Below are 15698 nucleotides of genomic sequence, written 5' to 3' on the forward strand. Positions count from 1 at the left end.
AGTAGGGGTGTGCTTCCAGTGTGGAGAATGTACTGTCCCAAGCTTTGGGGGTTTTGTGTAGGTATTTTCAGAGATACTTCTAGGGACCTGTAAATTTTCAGTTCTTCCAAGGTGATATGATTAAGGGTGAGGTGTTTACACCTTTCCTGGACTGTGCTGTGGTCTATAAGTGACCATAAACACTCTTTTCTGTCTTGGAATTGTGAGGAGGATTCCCTCTCCACTGCCACTACAAGCTCCCTCATGCCAGTGTTCCTCCTTGCCCCAGGACCACCACCCAGAACTGTGACCCAGATCCAAGCATGGGCAAAGCAAGAGAATCCTGCCTCATCACCAGCAAAGAGATCCCTCAATCCCCTCTGATCAGCCGCTCGATTTCAGGAAGCTCAGGAGGCAGCTGCCGCCCCAGGGCTGAGCTCAGGGACTGGGCCTGGTACCCCACCGGGCTTCTCTCTCAGCAACACAGAAATAGTCTTTTGCCACCGACCTAAGTTGTCTTTGGCGTTCATGGGTTGAGAAGTCTGGAAACCCCCACAGCTGCCCATGATTCAGTCCTCTGAAGCCTGCGCCAGGTTCACTGCGGCCTGTGCACCCACACTGAACTGCGCTCCTCTCCCAGCCAGGCACGATATACCTTTCCAATCAACCATCCAGGCTGTCTTTGGCTGGAAATTTGTTTCACTCTGTCTTTTTGTGGGTTCTGCTGCTTTAGAATTTGTTTAGAGCCATTTTTATAGGTATTTGGAGGGGTTTGGGGGAGAGTTCAACCAAGTAACTGCTTTTACTCTGCCATCTTGGCTCTGCCCCTCTTTAGGTTTTTTTTTTTTAAGGGGAGGAGGCTACCTTCTTTTGGATTCTGATGTCCTAAACCATGAAGGCAGCTGAAGTTGTTTTATCTTTGACACATATTTTCTGTTTTGGAGAAGTTTGAGAGGTTGTGGGAATTTAAGAAAATGTCTTGTTTGCCATCTTGCTGCTCATGTAACCTAGTCAATAATTTCTTAATTAGAGAAGCAAAATATTTCCTCAGAGTTCTAAATTTTAGCTCACCACATATATAACAAAAACTATTTACACAATTAGCAAACTTAGTAGGCATACTGAGAATATAAGTAATATACATTTAGGTAATAAACACAAACATCTACAGAATACAAAATGTTGAGAAACAGGATTAAAACCAGGCACTGTGCTAAGTTAGTGCTTAGGATTCAAAGACAAAAATGAAACAATTATGATTTTTACTAATGGTCATACAAGTGACAAAACAGTCTTACTTATTAAAAATTTCATTGCATGAGTGAACATGTGTGAACATGTTCCAGTCTTACTTTTCCCATGGGAAAGGCCTTGAGGCCACAGTTTCCCAGATTTGTTCTTTGAAGTTCAGATTCAGTCAAAAGGCCCCACTTGAGGGCCTAAAGGGCTACATGTGACCTTGAGGCCACAGGTTCCCCATCCTTGAATGGAGTTTGAACAGAGGAGGATTCATCTGAATCCATGAAGATCCAAAGATACTCACCACAGAATGCTGGATCTACCTATCTGATACTATTCTTTTTTAGGTTTTTAGAATCTACAACCTCTCTTCCATTATGGTTCATCCCCACTTGGCCTACAGGCCATAAGAATTCCTCTCTTATCTAGAAATTCACTAGTCCTTCATTCGTAAATTCTGGAAGTTTGTTTTCCCTGTCCTAAATATTTACAAGATGTAATTTTTCTAGGCTACTATGTCAAACCATTCCTTCCTGATGTTGCCAAATATGTAATGAGTTATGTCACTGAAAATTTCTTGTTTGAGGCTCAATATTAAATATTATACAGTATATTAATTATATTACTCTTTTATGATAATCATGTTAGATTATATATTTTGTTATAAATGGCTTCTAAAGTTTGAAATTCCACGTATGTATTAGGTTTACTTAGAATGACAGATAGTAACTAAGGTGAATTTAAGCTTATTTTTAAAAAGTTTATTTCAGAAACATGAACAGAAAAGTCTTATTGAGCACTGTTAAGATACAGAAATAAAACTTATGCAATAATGGGTATCATATGAACATTTTGAAAAAAAGATACTTAATTTATTAAATCTCACATGTATTCTGAGTTTGTAACATAGTGAACTGCATATCATAAATTCATCTCCCTGGTATTAAAGAGATTGTAACTCATTTTCATCTACCCCCCAAAATCTCCCCTTTCCAACTTCCTCATTTATATGGAGGGCACTACCATTCTCCCAGTCTCACAACCTAGATGTCATCCTCAATGTCTTATTCTAAGTTACCCCACATATCCAACTTGTCAAATTTTATCATTTCTCCCTCTACAACAATCTCTCTTTTACTTCTATTCACACAGCTACTTAGACTAAGCTCTCATCACCTATTGCCTGTTCTATTACAATAGTCTTATTATTAGTCTCCCTGCCTCAAGTCTCTCCCCATTGCAATGCACCCTCCACTCAGATGCCAAAGTGCTAAAGCACAGTTCTGACAATGTTACCCACCTAGTCAATAAACTCCAGCTGCTCCCTATTACTTTCAGAATCACACATAAAATCATCTGTCTGGTATTTACAGTTTTTAACAATCTGGCACCTTCCTACCTCTCCAGTATTATACTTTATTCCCATCCATGGATTCTACAATCCTACCATGCTGGCCTGTTTACCGTTTTCACTCATGTGACTTTATCTCTCATTTGAATTTGTGCCTTTCTTTTGCTACCCCTCATGCTTGCATTGTTCACCTTCCTTACCTCCAGCACCTTGCTTCCTTTACCTCAAAACCCACCCTCTCATGGAAGCCTTTCCCTTGACTGCCACCCACCAAGTATCTTGGGTCTTCTTTCCAAGATTACCTTCAATTTAAACTGTATATTTTGTGTGTGTGTATGTAGTTGCTTATATGCTGTCTCCCCCATCTCCCCCATTAGCATGTGAGCCCCTTGAAAGAAAGAACAATTTTTCCTCCTTTCTTTGTAACTGCAGTATATAATACAGTGCATGTCACATAGTAAAGTGCTTAATCAATACTTGTTGACTGACTCAGTAGTGTGGTATAATGGATAGAGAATTGGTCTTGGAGTAATTTATATTTATATAGAATTAGATTAATATTAATATTTATTTATAGTGAATATTTATAATTAATTAGTTTAAATGTTACTGAATTTGAGGCAGTTTCATTGACTTATATTTCCTTTCCTTGAAAGAGGTAACCTGAATAATTAATTATGAAACAAATAAACACTTAAAGAACATTAGTTGACAGCTAATACATTTTAAACTTGAAGTGTCAAGGAAAAAAAAAATGGACTATGAAGCATATTATCCAAGTATAAAGGATATTTCCTTGTGTTGGAAACAATTTTTAAATGCATTTGCATCAATCAATAAAATTATGTTCATTTGTTTGTTTTTACTATATTATCCTTCTTAAAATGTGATACCTGGTGCTTTAATACTGTCACCTTTTCTTGGCATCTCAGTGTATTTATTAAATTGTCATTTCTTTCTTAGGTTATCAATTTCCATTTTCCTTATCTACACCTTCCTTCCAGTTACTATCAGCTGCTTAAAATATTTAAGTTATGACTATAGACCAAATATTTATTTTCTCCTCATTTTCCTCATTTGATGTGATTTCATTTCTTTATTAGCCTTTGCTTTCTACACTTTGAATCATTTAATTTTCATATTCTTTTCAGTAATTCATCTCACAAGTAGTATAATATCCCTCAGATTAGTTTTCTCATTTATTAAGAGTATTTTAAGAACAGTATATCTTTTTATTTTTCACATATTTTCTAACCTTATTTTTCATTGCACTTGTCAACAGAAACAGTTGGCTCTGCTAATTATACAAAAGAAACTTTGAGATATTTTTACCTTTAATTGATAGTGCTTGTTAATTTTCCAGGTAAAATTAAAATGGAAAAGATTAAAATCTTGCTTTGATTATAACTTTTTTGTGCTCTTTTCTTTAGATAAAATTTGACAGCGTTGAAGTCTGTGTTTGCTGTGAAATGCAACATCAGTCATCAGGCTGCAGCAATCTTGGTGAAACCCTGAAACTGAACCCACTTCAGGAAGATTGTAATGCTGTGAGACTGACTTTAAAGGTGAGGAGGATTGGGCTCTTTTGTTCACTGCTTTGGATCAGTCTGTCACAAACATTTAAAAGAATTATTAAACTACACATTTCTTTTTTCTAGTTTATTCATCAGCATAGGTCAAAATCAAGAGGGAAAAATAATTCTGACATTTAATAAGTAGTAACAATGTCAATTACAAACATTTTCATAGCTACTGTTTGCCATATTTCATTTTACTTTTAATTAAAGTGAAAAGAGAATCTGCTACTTTATTTTGCTGCTTCTATATAATATACAAAATAGGGAACTAAAAGTTGAGAACATCCTCTAAATACCATCTAGTCATGAAGTTCACTACTTCCCTGGACAGATGGTTATTTTTTTTAAATATTCAAAGAAATAGATATCCCATCTCTCAGTAGTTTTTTCCAGTGTATAGCAACTGATTAAAGAAAATTGGCTAGAACAATTGTTTAAATTACTCCATTTCTTTTTCTTTCAACTGCATAAAAAGGCAGTTGAGGTAGTTTTTATAAATTTGGGGTTGCTAAAAATATATGTAAGAATAAGAAGTTTTTTTAAAAAAAGTATTAAAGATCATTTCTCTCCTATTTTCCAAGGATGCAACTGTTTTAAAAATTGATATTTATGACTGAAGGAAGACAATTTGCAATATATGGTGATAATTCTTATTTGTGGGTGTCAGGATATTTTTTAAAAGCTTTGTTTCTTGTAAGAATGTTTATAATATGCAAAGTCAAACTAAGATATTTTTTCAAATATAAATTATACTTGTGCTTATATTTGACATAATCTCAGATAATTAACATCATGCATTAATTTAAAATGACTGAAATATATAGAAAAAATTACCAAAATGTTGATACTTAAAGATCAGATCCCATTTCCTTGAACAAAGTTGCAACATCTTTGCCTTTTGACTTTGTTCATAAAGAGAAAGATGTCTGATGAGGCAAATGAACAAATTATAACTAATCAGGGCAGCAACTGTCACTGAGGGTGTTCACTTTCTCTAATTATGATTAGTAATTGCTATCTGTTTTTTTGTAAAGAGAGAACAGCTGTGGTAAGAACACAGAGCTTTATTCTTTACTGAATATTTTAGTAGAAACAGGACTTAAATAGGATTAAAAAAGTATCTGTTTTCCCTCCATCTCCAATCCCTTTACCTTTTTTTTCCCCTATCATTCTTTCCATTTGCCAGTGTAGATACAAGAAGAAACAGGAAAAAAGGTTATTGGATGCATTTTACCACCTCACGAAGATTAAAATAAAATGGAATTTTTACAAAGAACTAGAAAGTAGCTTCTCCTTACTCTACTCCATCTTAAGTTATAACATACTCATCTGAAAACTGAATTTTGAAGGAAATTTGAGTGTTATAGCCTCTTTACAGAGTTCAACCAAGCCCTGAACCTTGTATCTGAAGAGTTTTTTAATACTCTAAAGTTCAGGAAAGAATTTCTTAGTTGTTTGAAGAAAGGAAGTTAGTATTTATATCATATTTAGGCCTGATTATATTTACACAGTTAGCTACCTACCTATAGATAGAGAATCTAGAAAATGTAATAAGAGAAGTAATTTACCTTTATATGGTGCCAAGTAAAGCAATATTTGTATGATTCATGAACCTTTGATGAATCATACTGAAATAAATGAACTTGAAGTTCATATGAGACTTTGAAAGGAATAGCAATTGGAGCTATTTCATTATTATAGGGAACTTGCCTAAGAGAGAACATCCTCTACGAAAGCATATCAGCACCTTCTGTCAACTGATAGTGCAGTTGCCTAGGAGTTAAATGACCTAACTAGGGTCACACACCCAGCAAATATCAGAGGCAAGACTCGAATCTGGATCTTACTGACCCTGAGAGCAGCTCTCCTTCCGTGCCCTCAGCTGCCTCACTTGTGGCAGACATGAATCATTGTGTTGTCAATGTTTTGTAGGAAAACAAATTTTCAAGTTGTCTATTTTCTGACTAATGTACCATACTCACAAGTATGTTAATGTATCAGACTAATTTGTATAAAGGGCTGCAACATTTCATGACTTTCAGTGAATGGTTGGATAATTCTCCAACTTCTAAATGAAAGTCAAGTATATACTATATGCATTCTTTCCCTAATAAGCTGGTATGTTTGTCACTTAACATTTTTCTCACTGGTTTTCCTTTAGCCCTTTCATATATGGTTCTGTAATCTCTGGAAAGAATAGTAATTTGTATTGAATCTGTGATTTCTGTTAAGATATGTTTATATTGAATGCTCAGTGAAGATTTATCTATATTCTTTCACACTGAAGTTTTTGCAGATAGGTTTAGTGATGTACATTAATATTTAAAGATTATATCCTCTGATACTAAATAAACATTTGTCAAATTATATAAATAACTAACATTTATATAACACCTTGAAGTTTATGAAGTGCTTAACATATATGATCTCATTTGATTCTAATAACCCTTTAAAGAAGTACTGTTATTGTTTTTTCACTTTGCAAATTTTTTATGATATTAAACATATTTCCACATTAGTCTTATTGTGAAAGAAGAATCAGAACTAAAAGGAAAAACCATGAGACAGAAAAAAACAAAAACAACAGAAAAAAAATAGTATGCTTCATCTGCATTCAGACTCCATAATTCTTTCCCTGGATGTGGATAGCATTTTCCATCATGGGTCTTTTGGAATGGTCTTAGATCATTGTGTTACTCAGAAGAACTAAGTCTAACAAAGTCGGTCATCACACAATATTGCTGTTGATTGTGTACAGTGTTCTCCTGGTTCTGCTCACTTCACTCAGCATCAGTTTATGCAAGTCTTTCCAAGTTTTTCTGAAGTCCACATACTCACCATTTCTCATGGAACAATAGTTTTTCATTACATTCATATACTACAACTTGTTTAGTCATTCCCCAATTGATGGGTATAACAAGTGCTATTATGATCCTTATTTTACAGATGAGAAAACTGATGCCAAGAGAGGTTAAATGACTTGCCCAGTGTCCCATAAATTGTAATTAAGGAAGAAATGAAACTCATATCTTCCTGGCTACCTGTCAGTCACTGTATCTGCTACATCATGATGGCTTTAAACTCCCTCCATGTTATATTTCAGTATTAGAATTATCCACTTCATGTCTAAATTGAAATCTAGACAATTATGTTCTTTTTCCCCCTTGATTAAATTAAACCTAATTAAGTTGTCCTTAGAATGTTTGTGACTACAGAAAATCTATATAAACATATCTAATTATAATAAACTACTTCCACTAAAGTACTGTACAGACAATTCATTGTTGTATAAAGGACATGCTGGTATCTCAAATATTAGATTTAGAAATCAAAAGTTCTAACCTTCTACTATGCTAGAAGGAATTTGTGTTTAGAACTGGTGATAATATTGTTTTTATTACTTGAGAGTCAGCCTTTCTGAATACAGAAAGTCTCATCACTAGTAGTTTATCTCCTACATGATTAACAAAACCGTGAGCCCTGGTTGGTACTCTTCCAGTTTAGCAATGATAATAGTAGGGGAGCAGAGAGTGATAAAAATCTTCAACCATCCACAAATGTTGTTCAATTATTGGTACTGTTTTGAGTTGATATACCACTAGAGAAACTAAGTTACACCTCTTTTGACATTATGTCTGTGAAAGAAGGGGGCAGCTAGGTGGAGCAGTGGATATATTTTTGGGTCTGGAATCAGGAAGACTCATCTTCCTGAGTTCAAAGCTGGCCTCAGACACTTATTAGCTGTGTGAGCCTCGGCAAGACACTTAACCTTGTTTGTCTCAGTTTCCTCTTCAGTAAAATGAGCTGGAGAAGGAAGTGGCAAACTACTCCAGTGTCTCTGCCAAGAAAACCCCAAATGGGGTCATAAAGAGTTGGATGCAACTCAACCACAACAACAACTCTGAAATAAATCAGAAAATGTGAAAAAAATTGCAGCCAAATGAAAGGAACCTTAAATATTCACCATGAAAAGGTGAATAAAGGAGAATACAGTGTTAGTATCAGGCTGTACAAAGAGGCAGCAAAAAAAATTTCATTTCATAGGATACTTGGTCACTTCCTCCACTAATGTTAATTATGAATGTAAACAAACAAGTAACAATGAAGATAATTGCATTTTATGCACCATTATCTGTTGGAGAGAATGAAGAAATCAATACATCTTATGAAAAATTTGACAAAATCTACTAAATTAAGGCTGCATATTCTCTGATACTCTATAAATTCACTGTGAAGGTGGGATCCTCAGGTTTCTTCCCACTTTATTCTGCATACTATTACCAAAGCAGTTTTTCCTAAACACGTCTTACCATATGACCCCCCTATTCAATCAGCTTTCCTGCCCTCCTGTCAAATTGCAAGAATACAGAATCATAGAATTTGAGAATTGGAAGGGACATCAATGTTCACCTAGTTGAATCCATACACAAAGGAATCTCCAGTGTAACATGACTGCCAGGTGGTTGTCTAGCCTCTGTTTGAAGACCCCAATGATGGAAAAAGGAAGAGAAAAGGAACCCACCACCTCTTAAAGCAGCACATTCCACTTCTGGATCTCTTATTGTTAGGAAATAGTTCCTATTCACCTCCACAAATAGATTATATTTACCTTGTTTCAACTGCCAACTACTGTTTTGACCCTCTGGAACCAAAAATAAAAAGTTAAATTCCTTCTCTACATGAAATCTCGTAACATACTTGAACATAGTTTTTATAGTGTCCTCTACTCTCCTACTACCCCAGTCTTCTTTCCTGGTTAAACATTCCTAGTTCTTCACATATCATGAACTCAAGGCCCTTCATCAGACTGGTTGCAATTTTCTGGACAACCTCCAGATTATCCATGTGCTTCTTAAAATATGGTCCCCAGAACCTGACAAGGGCAGAGTACAGAGAATAGGTGATTATCACCTCCCTGTTCCCTAAAACTGGGACTGCTCCTAATGTAGCCCAGTTCTAGAGTGGCAGAACCCACAAAAGGATGGGGTAAAATAATTTTCCAGCCCAAGAAAACTTAGAAGGTTGACAGGAAAGGTCTGTCACAATGGGTAAGAGTGGAGCACAGTCTAGTGCAGCCTGCACCAGCACAGACCAGGCCCAAACAAACAAGAAGCAGACCTCAGGAGTGACTGAATCAGCAGCAGCACTAGTGGCTGCTTTCAGACCTCTCAGACCACAGTTAGTAAGGGAGTCAACTGGTCAGGAGATTACAGGGGTCTCTTTGCTGGCACTGGGGGCAGGACTCCATTGTTTTGCTCATACTTGGATCCAGGTTGCAGTCCTGAGTGGCAGTCCCAGGGTGAAGAGGAGCCCTAGCACACCTGAGCTTGCAGTCATAGAAGAGAGCTTGTGGTCACTCACAGAACAGAGAACAAGCCAAGAGAGTAGTAAACACATCTCTCCTTAGATCATACAACCTTGGAAGAACTGAAAACTTACAGGTCCCTAGAAATATCTCTGAAAACAGCTGTGCAAAACCCCTGAATCTTGGAAAAGTGCACCCTTCATCCAGTAAGCAGAGACCCAATTTAGCAAAGAATTAAAAGTCAAGAAATAGGCTGGAAAAATAATTAAATAATAGAAAGCAATTTTGACTAAAGAAAGTTATTCTGGTGATAAGGAAGATCAAAACATACACTTAGAAGAAGACAACAAAGTCAAAACTCCTACATCCAAAGCCTTAAAGAAAAATATGAATTGGTCTCAGCCATAGACGAGCTCAGAAAGGATTTTAAAAATCAAGTAAGAGAGGTAGAGAAAAAATTGGGAAGGGAAATGAGATTGATGGAAGAAAATCATGAAAAAAAGAATCAATAGCTTGGTAAAGGTGGCACAAAAAAACTGAAGAAAATAGCACCTTAAAAACAGAATAGGGGAGCCAAGATGGTGGAGTAAGAGGTAAGTTGCTCTTACCCTCCTGTAATAACCTCTGAAAAGCCAGAAAATATTGCCCAAGGAAAAACCCTGGAACAGCTGAACCAGAAGAAAGATGGGGTACAGCAGTCCTGTAGCCCAGGTAGCTTGAGGGATTAACAGGAAAGGGCCCTCTTGCCCTGGGGGAAGGGAAGCAGTACAGAACAGGAGGTGTTCCAGCAAGCTAGTAGAAAGCCCCACCTCAGCATACCAGGAGGAGATCCTGAAACCCAGGTAATGGAGTAGGCAAACACCAACACCTGGACCCCTGAGTGCCTCAGTGAGGGTGGGGGAACCAGTGGAAACCAGCTTGGAAAACCACCAGCATTCCACAGCAACTGGATGTCCCAGTGTCTCAGCAAAAATAAAGGAAGCAGCACTATAAAGGGCCCCAGGCAGATAAACATGCTGCAACATCCATCTGAAAGGAACTGAAGAAAGGAAAGGAAAAGCAGGCAACCTAGAGTTGCCCTAGAGTTCCAGCCTTGCTGATTCCAGCCCAACACCAACTAAGCTTCTGGAACCCTACAGCCTCCGACTGCCAACATCTGAGGCCCCAGCACATACAGCCAGTGGCCAGGCTCTAGGTTCCCAATACAAGAAGCTTGCGTCAGTGCCCTATGCTCCCCAGCAAGAGAGCTCCATCTCTTTAAAGGCCAGGAAATAAGCAAACACCATGAGCAAAAAAAACCAGAAAATGCCAAATGGTAAAATAGGTACTTCTCCAATGAGGAGAAGACTAACTTGAAAAGCAAAATTGGTCAAATGGGAAAAGATAAACAAATATTCACTAAAGAGAAGAACTCCTTAAAAAGCAAAATTGGCCAAATAGAAGAAGAGACATAAAAATTCACTGAAGAAAAGTCGGATTGAACTCAATCAAAAAGTTGGATTGAACCAATGTAAAAGGAGGTACAAAAGTTCACTGAAGAAAATAATTCCTTAAAAATTAGAATTGAAAAAGTGGAAGCTAATGAGATATCAAGACATCTATGAGACATCAAGAAACAATAAAACAAAACCAAAAGAATTTTTAAAGAGACAGTAATGTGAAATAACTCATTGCAACTGACCTAGAAATAGATCCAGGAGAGACAATTTTAAAAATTATTGAATTTACTGAAAGTCATGATCAAAAAAGAGCCTAAATATCATTTTTCAAGAAATTATTGAGAGGTAGCTAGGTGGCATAGTGGATAGAGCACTGGTCTTGGATTCAGGAGGACCTGAGTTCAAATCTGGCCTCAGACACATAGCACTTGCTAGCTGTGTGACCCTGGGCAAGTCACTTAACCCCATTGCCTAGCCAAAAAAAAAATTGTTGAATAAAATTGCTGTGATATTATATTCTAGAATCAGAGGGTAAAACAGAAATTGAAAGAATTCACCAATCACCTCCTAAAAGAGATCCCAAATGAAAACTCTCAGGAATATTATGGGCAAATTACATAGCTCCTAGGTCAAGGAGAAAATATTGCAAACAGATAGAAGCAATTAAAGTATCATGGAGCTACAGTCAGGATAACACAAGATTTAGCAGCTTCTACATTAAAGGATTAGAGGGCTTGGAATATGATATTTTAGAAGGCAAAGGAGCTAGGATTAAAACCAAGAATCAATTACCCAGCAAAATTTAGCATAATCTTTCAGGGGAAAAGATGGCTATTCAATGAAATAGCCTTTCAAGCATTCTTGATGAAAAGAGATGAATAGAAAAATTTGATTTACAAATACAAGTCTCAAGAAAAGCATAAAAAGGTAAACAGGAATGGAAAATCATAAGGGACTCAATAAGGTTAAACTGTTTATGTTCACATGGGAAGATGATACTTGTAACTCATAAACTTTCATATTGTTATGTCAGTTAGAAAGAGTATATATAGACAGAGGGCATAGATGTGAGTTAAATATGATGGGATGATATCTAAAAAACTAAAATTAAGGGGTGAGAAAGAGGAATGCACTGAGAGAAAGGAAATGGGGAGAGGTAAAATGGGATTAATTATATGACATAAAAGAGGCACAAAAGAGCTTTTACAGTGGAAGGTAGGGGTGACAGGGAATGCATGAACCTTACTGTCATCAGAATTGGTTCAAAAAGGGAATAACATACACATTCAATTGGGTATAGAAATCTATCCTGTCCTACCAGAAAGTAAGAAGGAAAGGAGATAAGAGGATTGGGGGATGCTCATAGAAGGAAGGGCAGATTGGAGGAGGCAGTAGTCAGAAGCAAAGCACTTTTAAGGAAAGAGAGGATGAAAGGAAACCAAGAATAGAATAAACAGAGGGGGGAAAGGATGGAGGGAAATACAGTTAGCAATCATAACTGTGAAAAAAAAAATTAAGCAATTTTTTCTGATAAAGGCCTCATCTCTCAAATATGTAGAGAAGTGTCAAATTTATTAAAATAAGAGCTATTTCACATTTGATAAATGATGAAAAATGAATAGCTTTCAGATGAACTAACCAAAGTTATCTATAACCATATGAAAAAATGCTTTAAATCACTACTGATTGGAGAAATGCAAATTAAAACAATTCTGAGGTACTACCTCATACCTATTAGATTGACTAATAGGATAGAAAATGAAAATGACAAGATTGGGGGTGGAGCCAAGATGGTGGAGTAAAAGCAGTGACTTGCTTGAGCTCTCCCTCAAACCCCTCCAAATACCTGTAAAAAATGGCTCTAAACAAATTTTAAAGCAGCAGAACCCACAAAGACAAAGTGAAACAAATTTCCAGCCCAAGACAACCTGGATAGTTGATTGGAAAAGGTATATCACGCCAGGTGGAGAGCACAGTTCAGCTTGGGCGCACAGGCAAACAGGCCTCAGCAAACTTGGAGCAGCCCTCAGAGGACTGAATCACAGGCAGCTGTGGTGCTTTCCAGACTTCTCAACCCATGAAGGCCAAAGACAACTTAGAAGGTCAGGAGGAAAAGTGTGTGACTACGGTGAGAGAGAAGCGCGGTCCCAGCCTCAGTCCCTGCGCCTGGTCCTGGGGCACAGCGACTGCTTCTGGAACTTCCAGCCTACAGACTGAAGGAAAATCAAGTGGCTGATCAGAGGGGGATTGCAGGGACCTCTTTGCTGGTGATGAGGCAGGATTCTCTTGCTTTGACCATGCTTGGATCTGGGTCACAGTTCTGGGTGGTAGTCCTGGGGCAAGGAGGAGCACTGGCATGGTGGAGCTGGTAGTGGTGGTGGAGAGGAAATCCTCCTCACAGTTCCAAGGCAGAAAAGAGTGCTGTGGTCACTCACAGAGCACAGACCAGGAAAAGAGTAAATACCTTGCCCTTGATCATGCCATCTTGGAAGAACTGAAAATTTATAGGTCCTTAGAAGCATCTCTGAAAACAGCTGCACAAAATCCCCTGAAGCTTGGGACAGTACATTCTCCACACTGGAAGCAGACCCCTACCTTAACAAAGGATCTATAACTCAAGTAATTGGCTGGGATCATGAGCAAGCAGCAAAAAAAGAATCAGACCATAGAATATTACTTTGATGACAAAGAAGATCAAAACATACAACCAGAAGTAAACAACAAAGTCAAAGCTCCTACATTCAAAGCCTCCAAGAAAAATATGACATGGTCCCAGGCCATGGAAGAACTCAAAAAGGATTTGAAAATAAGTAAGGGAACTAGAGGAAAAACTGGAAAGAGAAATGAGAGTGATGCAAGAAAATCATGAAAAACAAGTCAACAGCTTGCTAAAGGAGACCCAAAAAAATACTGAAGAAAATAACACCTTAAAAAATAGCCTAACACAAATGGCAAAAGAGGTACAAAAAGCTGATGAGGAGAAGAATGCCTTCAAAAGCAAAATTGGCCAAATGGAAAAGGAAGCCCAAAAGCTTACTGAAGAAAATACTTCCTTAAAAATTAGAATGGGGCAATTGGAAGCTAATGACTTTATGAGAAGTCAAGACAATGTAAAACAAATCCAAAAGAATGAAAAAATAGAAAATAATGTGAAAATGAAAATGACAAATGTTGGAGGTGATGTGGGGAAATAGGGACATCCATGGACTGTTGGTCAAGTTGTGAACAGCTGTGCAAAACCCCTGAAGCATAATAAATTCTACTCCAGCCTTTATTTTTACTCTATATATCTGTCATTTTAAAATGTGTTTACTATAAACAATATATTGTCAGATTCTGGTTTTTAACCATTCTGCTATCCATTTCCATTTTATGGGTGAGTTCTTCTCATTCATATTCCAAGTTACAGTTACTACTTGTGCATTTCCCTCCATCCTATTTATTGTCACTGTTTATCCTTCTCTTCTTTTTTTACTCTATCCCTTCTTAAATGTCTAATTGATTTCTAACCCCTGCCTCCCTAATCCACACCCCCTCAAAGAATCCTTCCCTTATCCTCTTCCCTTATCCTCCTATTACTTAAAGTACTCACTATCCTAATTTTCTTTCTCTTATCCTCTCCCCCTTTAAGAATTTCTCCCCTATCCTCTCACCTTAAGCTCCTATTTTTTTATCTGTAAACCCTTCTGCAAGTCCTTCTTTTATCCTATCCCCTTGCCCTCCTATTTCTCTGTAAGTCAAGAAGACTTTTATACCCTTCTAGATGCATGCATTATTTTTTCATTAACCAAGTTCTGATGCAAATAAGGTTCTAGCAATACCCACCCTTCACCCCTCCTACCTCTGCTGTAACAGTCCCTCATTTCTGTGAAATAATTGCTCCATTTTACCTCTCCTACACAATTTTATTTTTTAGGATCATCCCATAATATTCAACTCAACTCCAAGCCTTCTATATATGTGTGCTCTTTCAAACTAGTCAAGTAATGGTAACATTCTTAAGAGTTACAAATAATGTTTTCCCATATTAGAAGTAAAGATTTTGACATTATTAAGTTCTTTATAATTGATCTTCAATGTTTATCTTCTTATTTTTCTCTTGAGTCTGGTAGGTCAAATTTTCCATTCAGTTCTGGTCTTTTCTTCACAAATACCTGAAAGTCCTTTAGTTCAATAAATATCCTTTTTTTTTTTTTCAATTCAGGATAACAGAGAGGTTTGTTGGGTAAGCTTTTGTTTTTGTTTTTTTGGGGGTTTTTTTGGTGAGACAATAGGGGTTAAGTGACTTGTCCAGGGTCACACAGCTAGTGTTAAGTGTATGAGGCTGGATTTGAATTCAAGTCCTCCTGACACCAAGGCCAGTGCACCCTTCACTGGGCCACCTAGTTTCCTCAGTAAGTTACTCTTGATTGCAATATACTGTTTCATGCTCATCAAGCTTTTAATGTAGAAGGTGTTGAATCTTGTTTTAGCCTGACTGTAGCTCCACAGTATTTAAATTGTTTATTTTTCCTAGTTGCTTATAGTATTCTTCCCTTGATTTGGGAGCTTCAAGACTTAGCTATGGTATTCCTGTGAGTTTTCATGTTGTGATCTCTTTCACGTGATGATTGGTGGATTTGTTTCTATTTCTATTTTACCCTTTTGTTTTTAAACTTCAGGACAATTATCCTAAATAATCTCTTGAAGTTTAATGTCTAGACTCTTTCTAATCTTAACTTTCAGGTAGTCTAACAATTCTTACATTGTCTCTCCTCAGTCTGTTCTCCAGGTCAGTTGTTTTTCTAATAAGATGTTTCGCATGCTTT

General features: G+C 36.9%; 1 protein-coding gene across 1 annotated transcript in view; it reads left to right on the forward strand.

Moving 5' to 3' along the window:
* Positions 1–15698, forward strand: part of FAM189A1 (family with sequence similarity 189 member A1) — a 546041-nt gene that overhangs the window by 421067 nt on the left and 109276 nt on the right. The window contains exon 4 of the mRNA XM_027851443.1: positions 4000–4134. Within this exon, the coding sequence (XP_027707244.1) occupies positions 4000–4134 (135 nt within the window). The remainder of the gene's footprint in view (positions 1–3999; positions 4135–15698) is intronic.

Source organism: Vombatus ursinus, unplaced genomic scaffold (assembly GCF_900497805.2).
Source record: "Vombatus ursinus unplaced genomic scaffold, bare-nosed wombat genome assembly UNPS02009205.1, whole genome shotgun sequence".
NCBI classification, from domain to species: Eukaryota; Metazoa; Chordata; class Mammalia; order Diprotodontia; family Vombatidae; genus Vombatus; species Vombatus ursinus.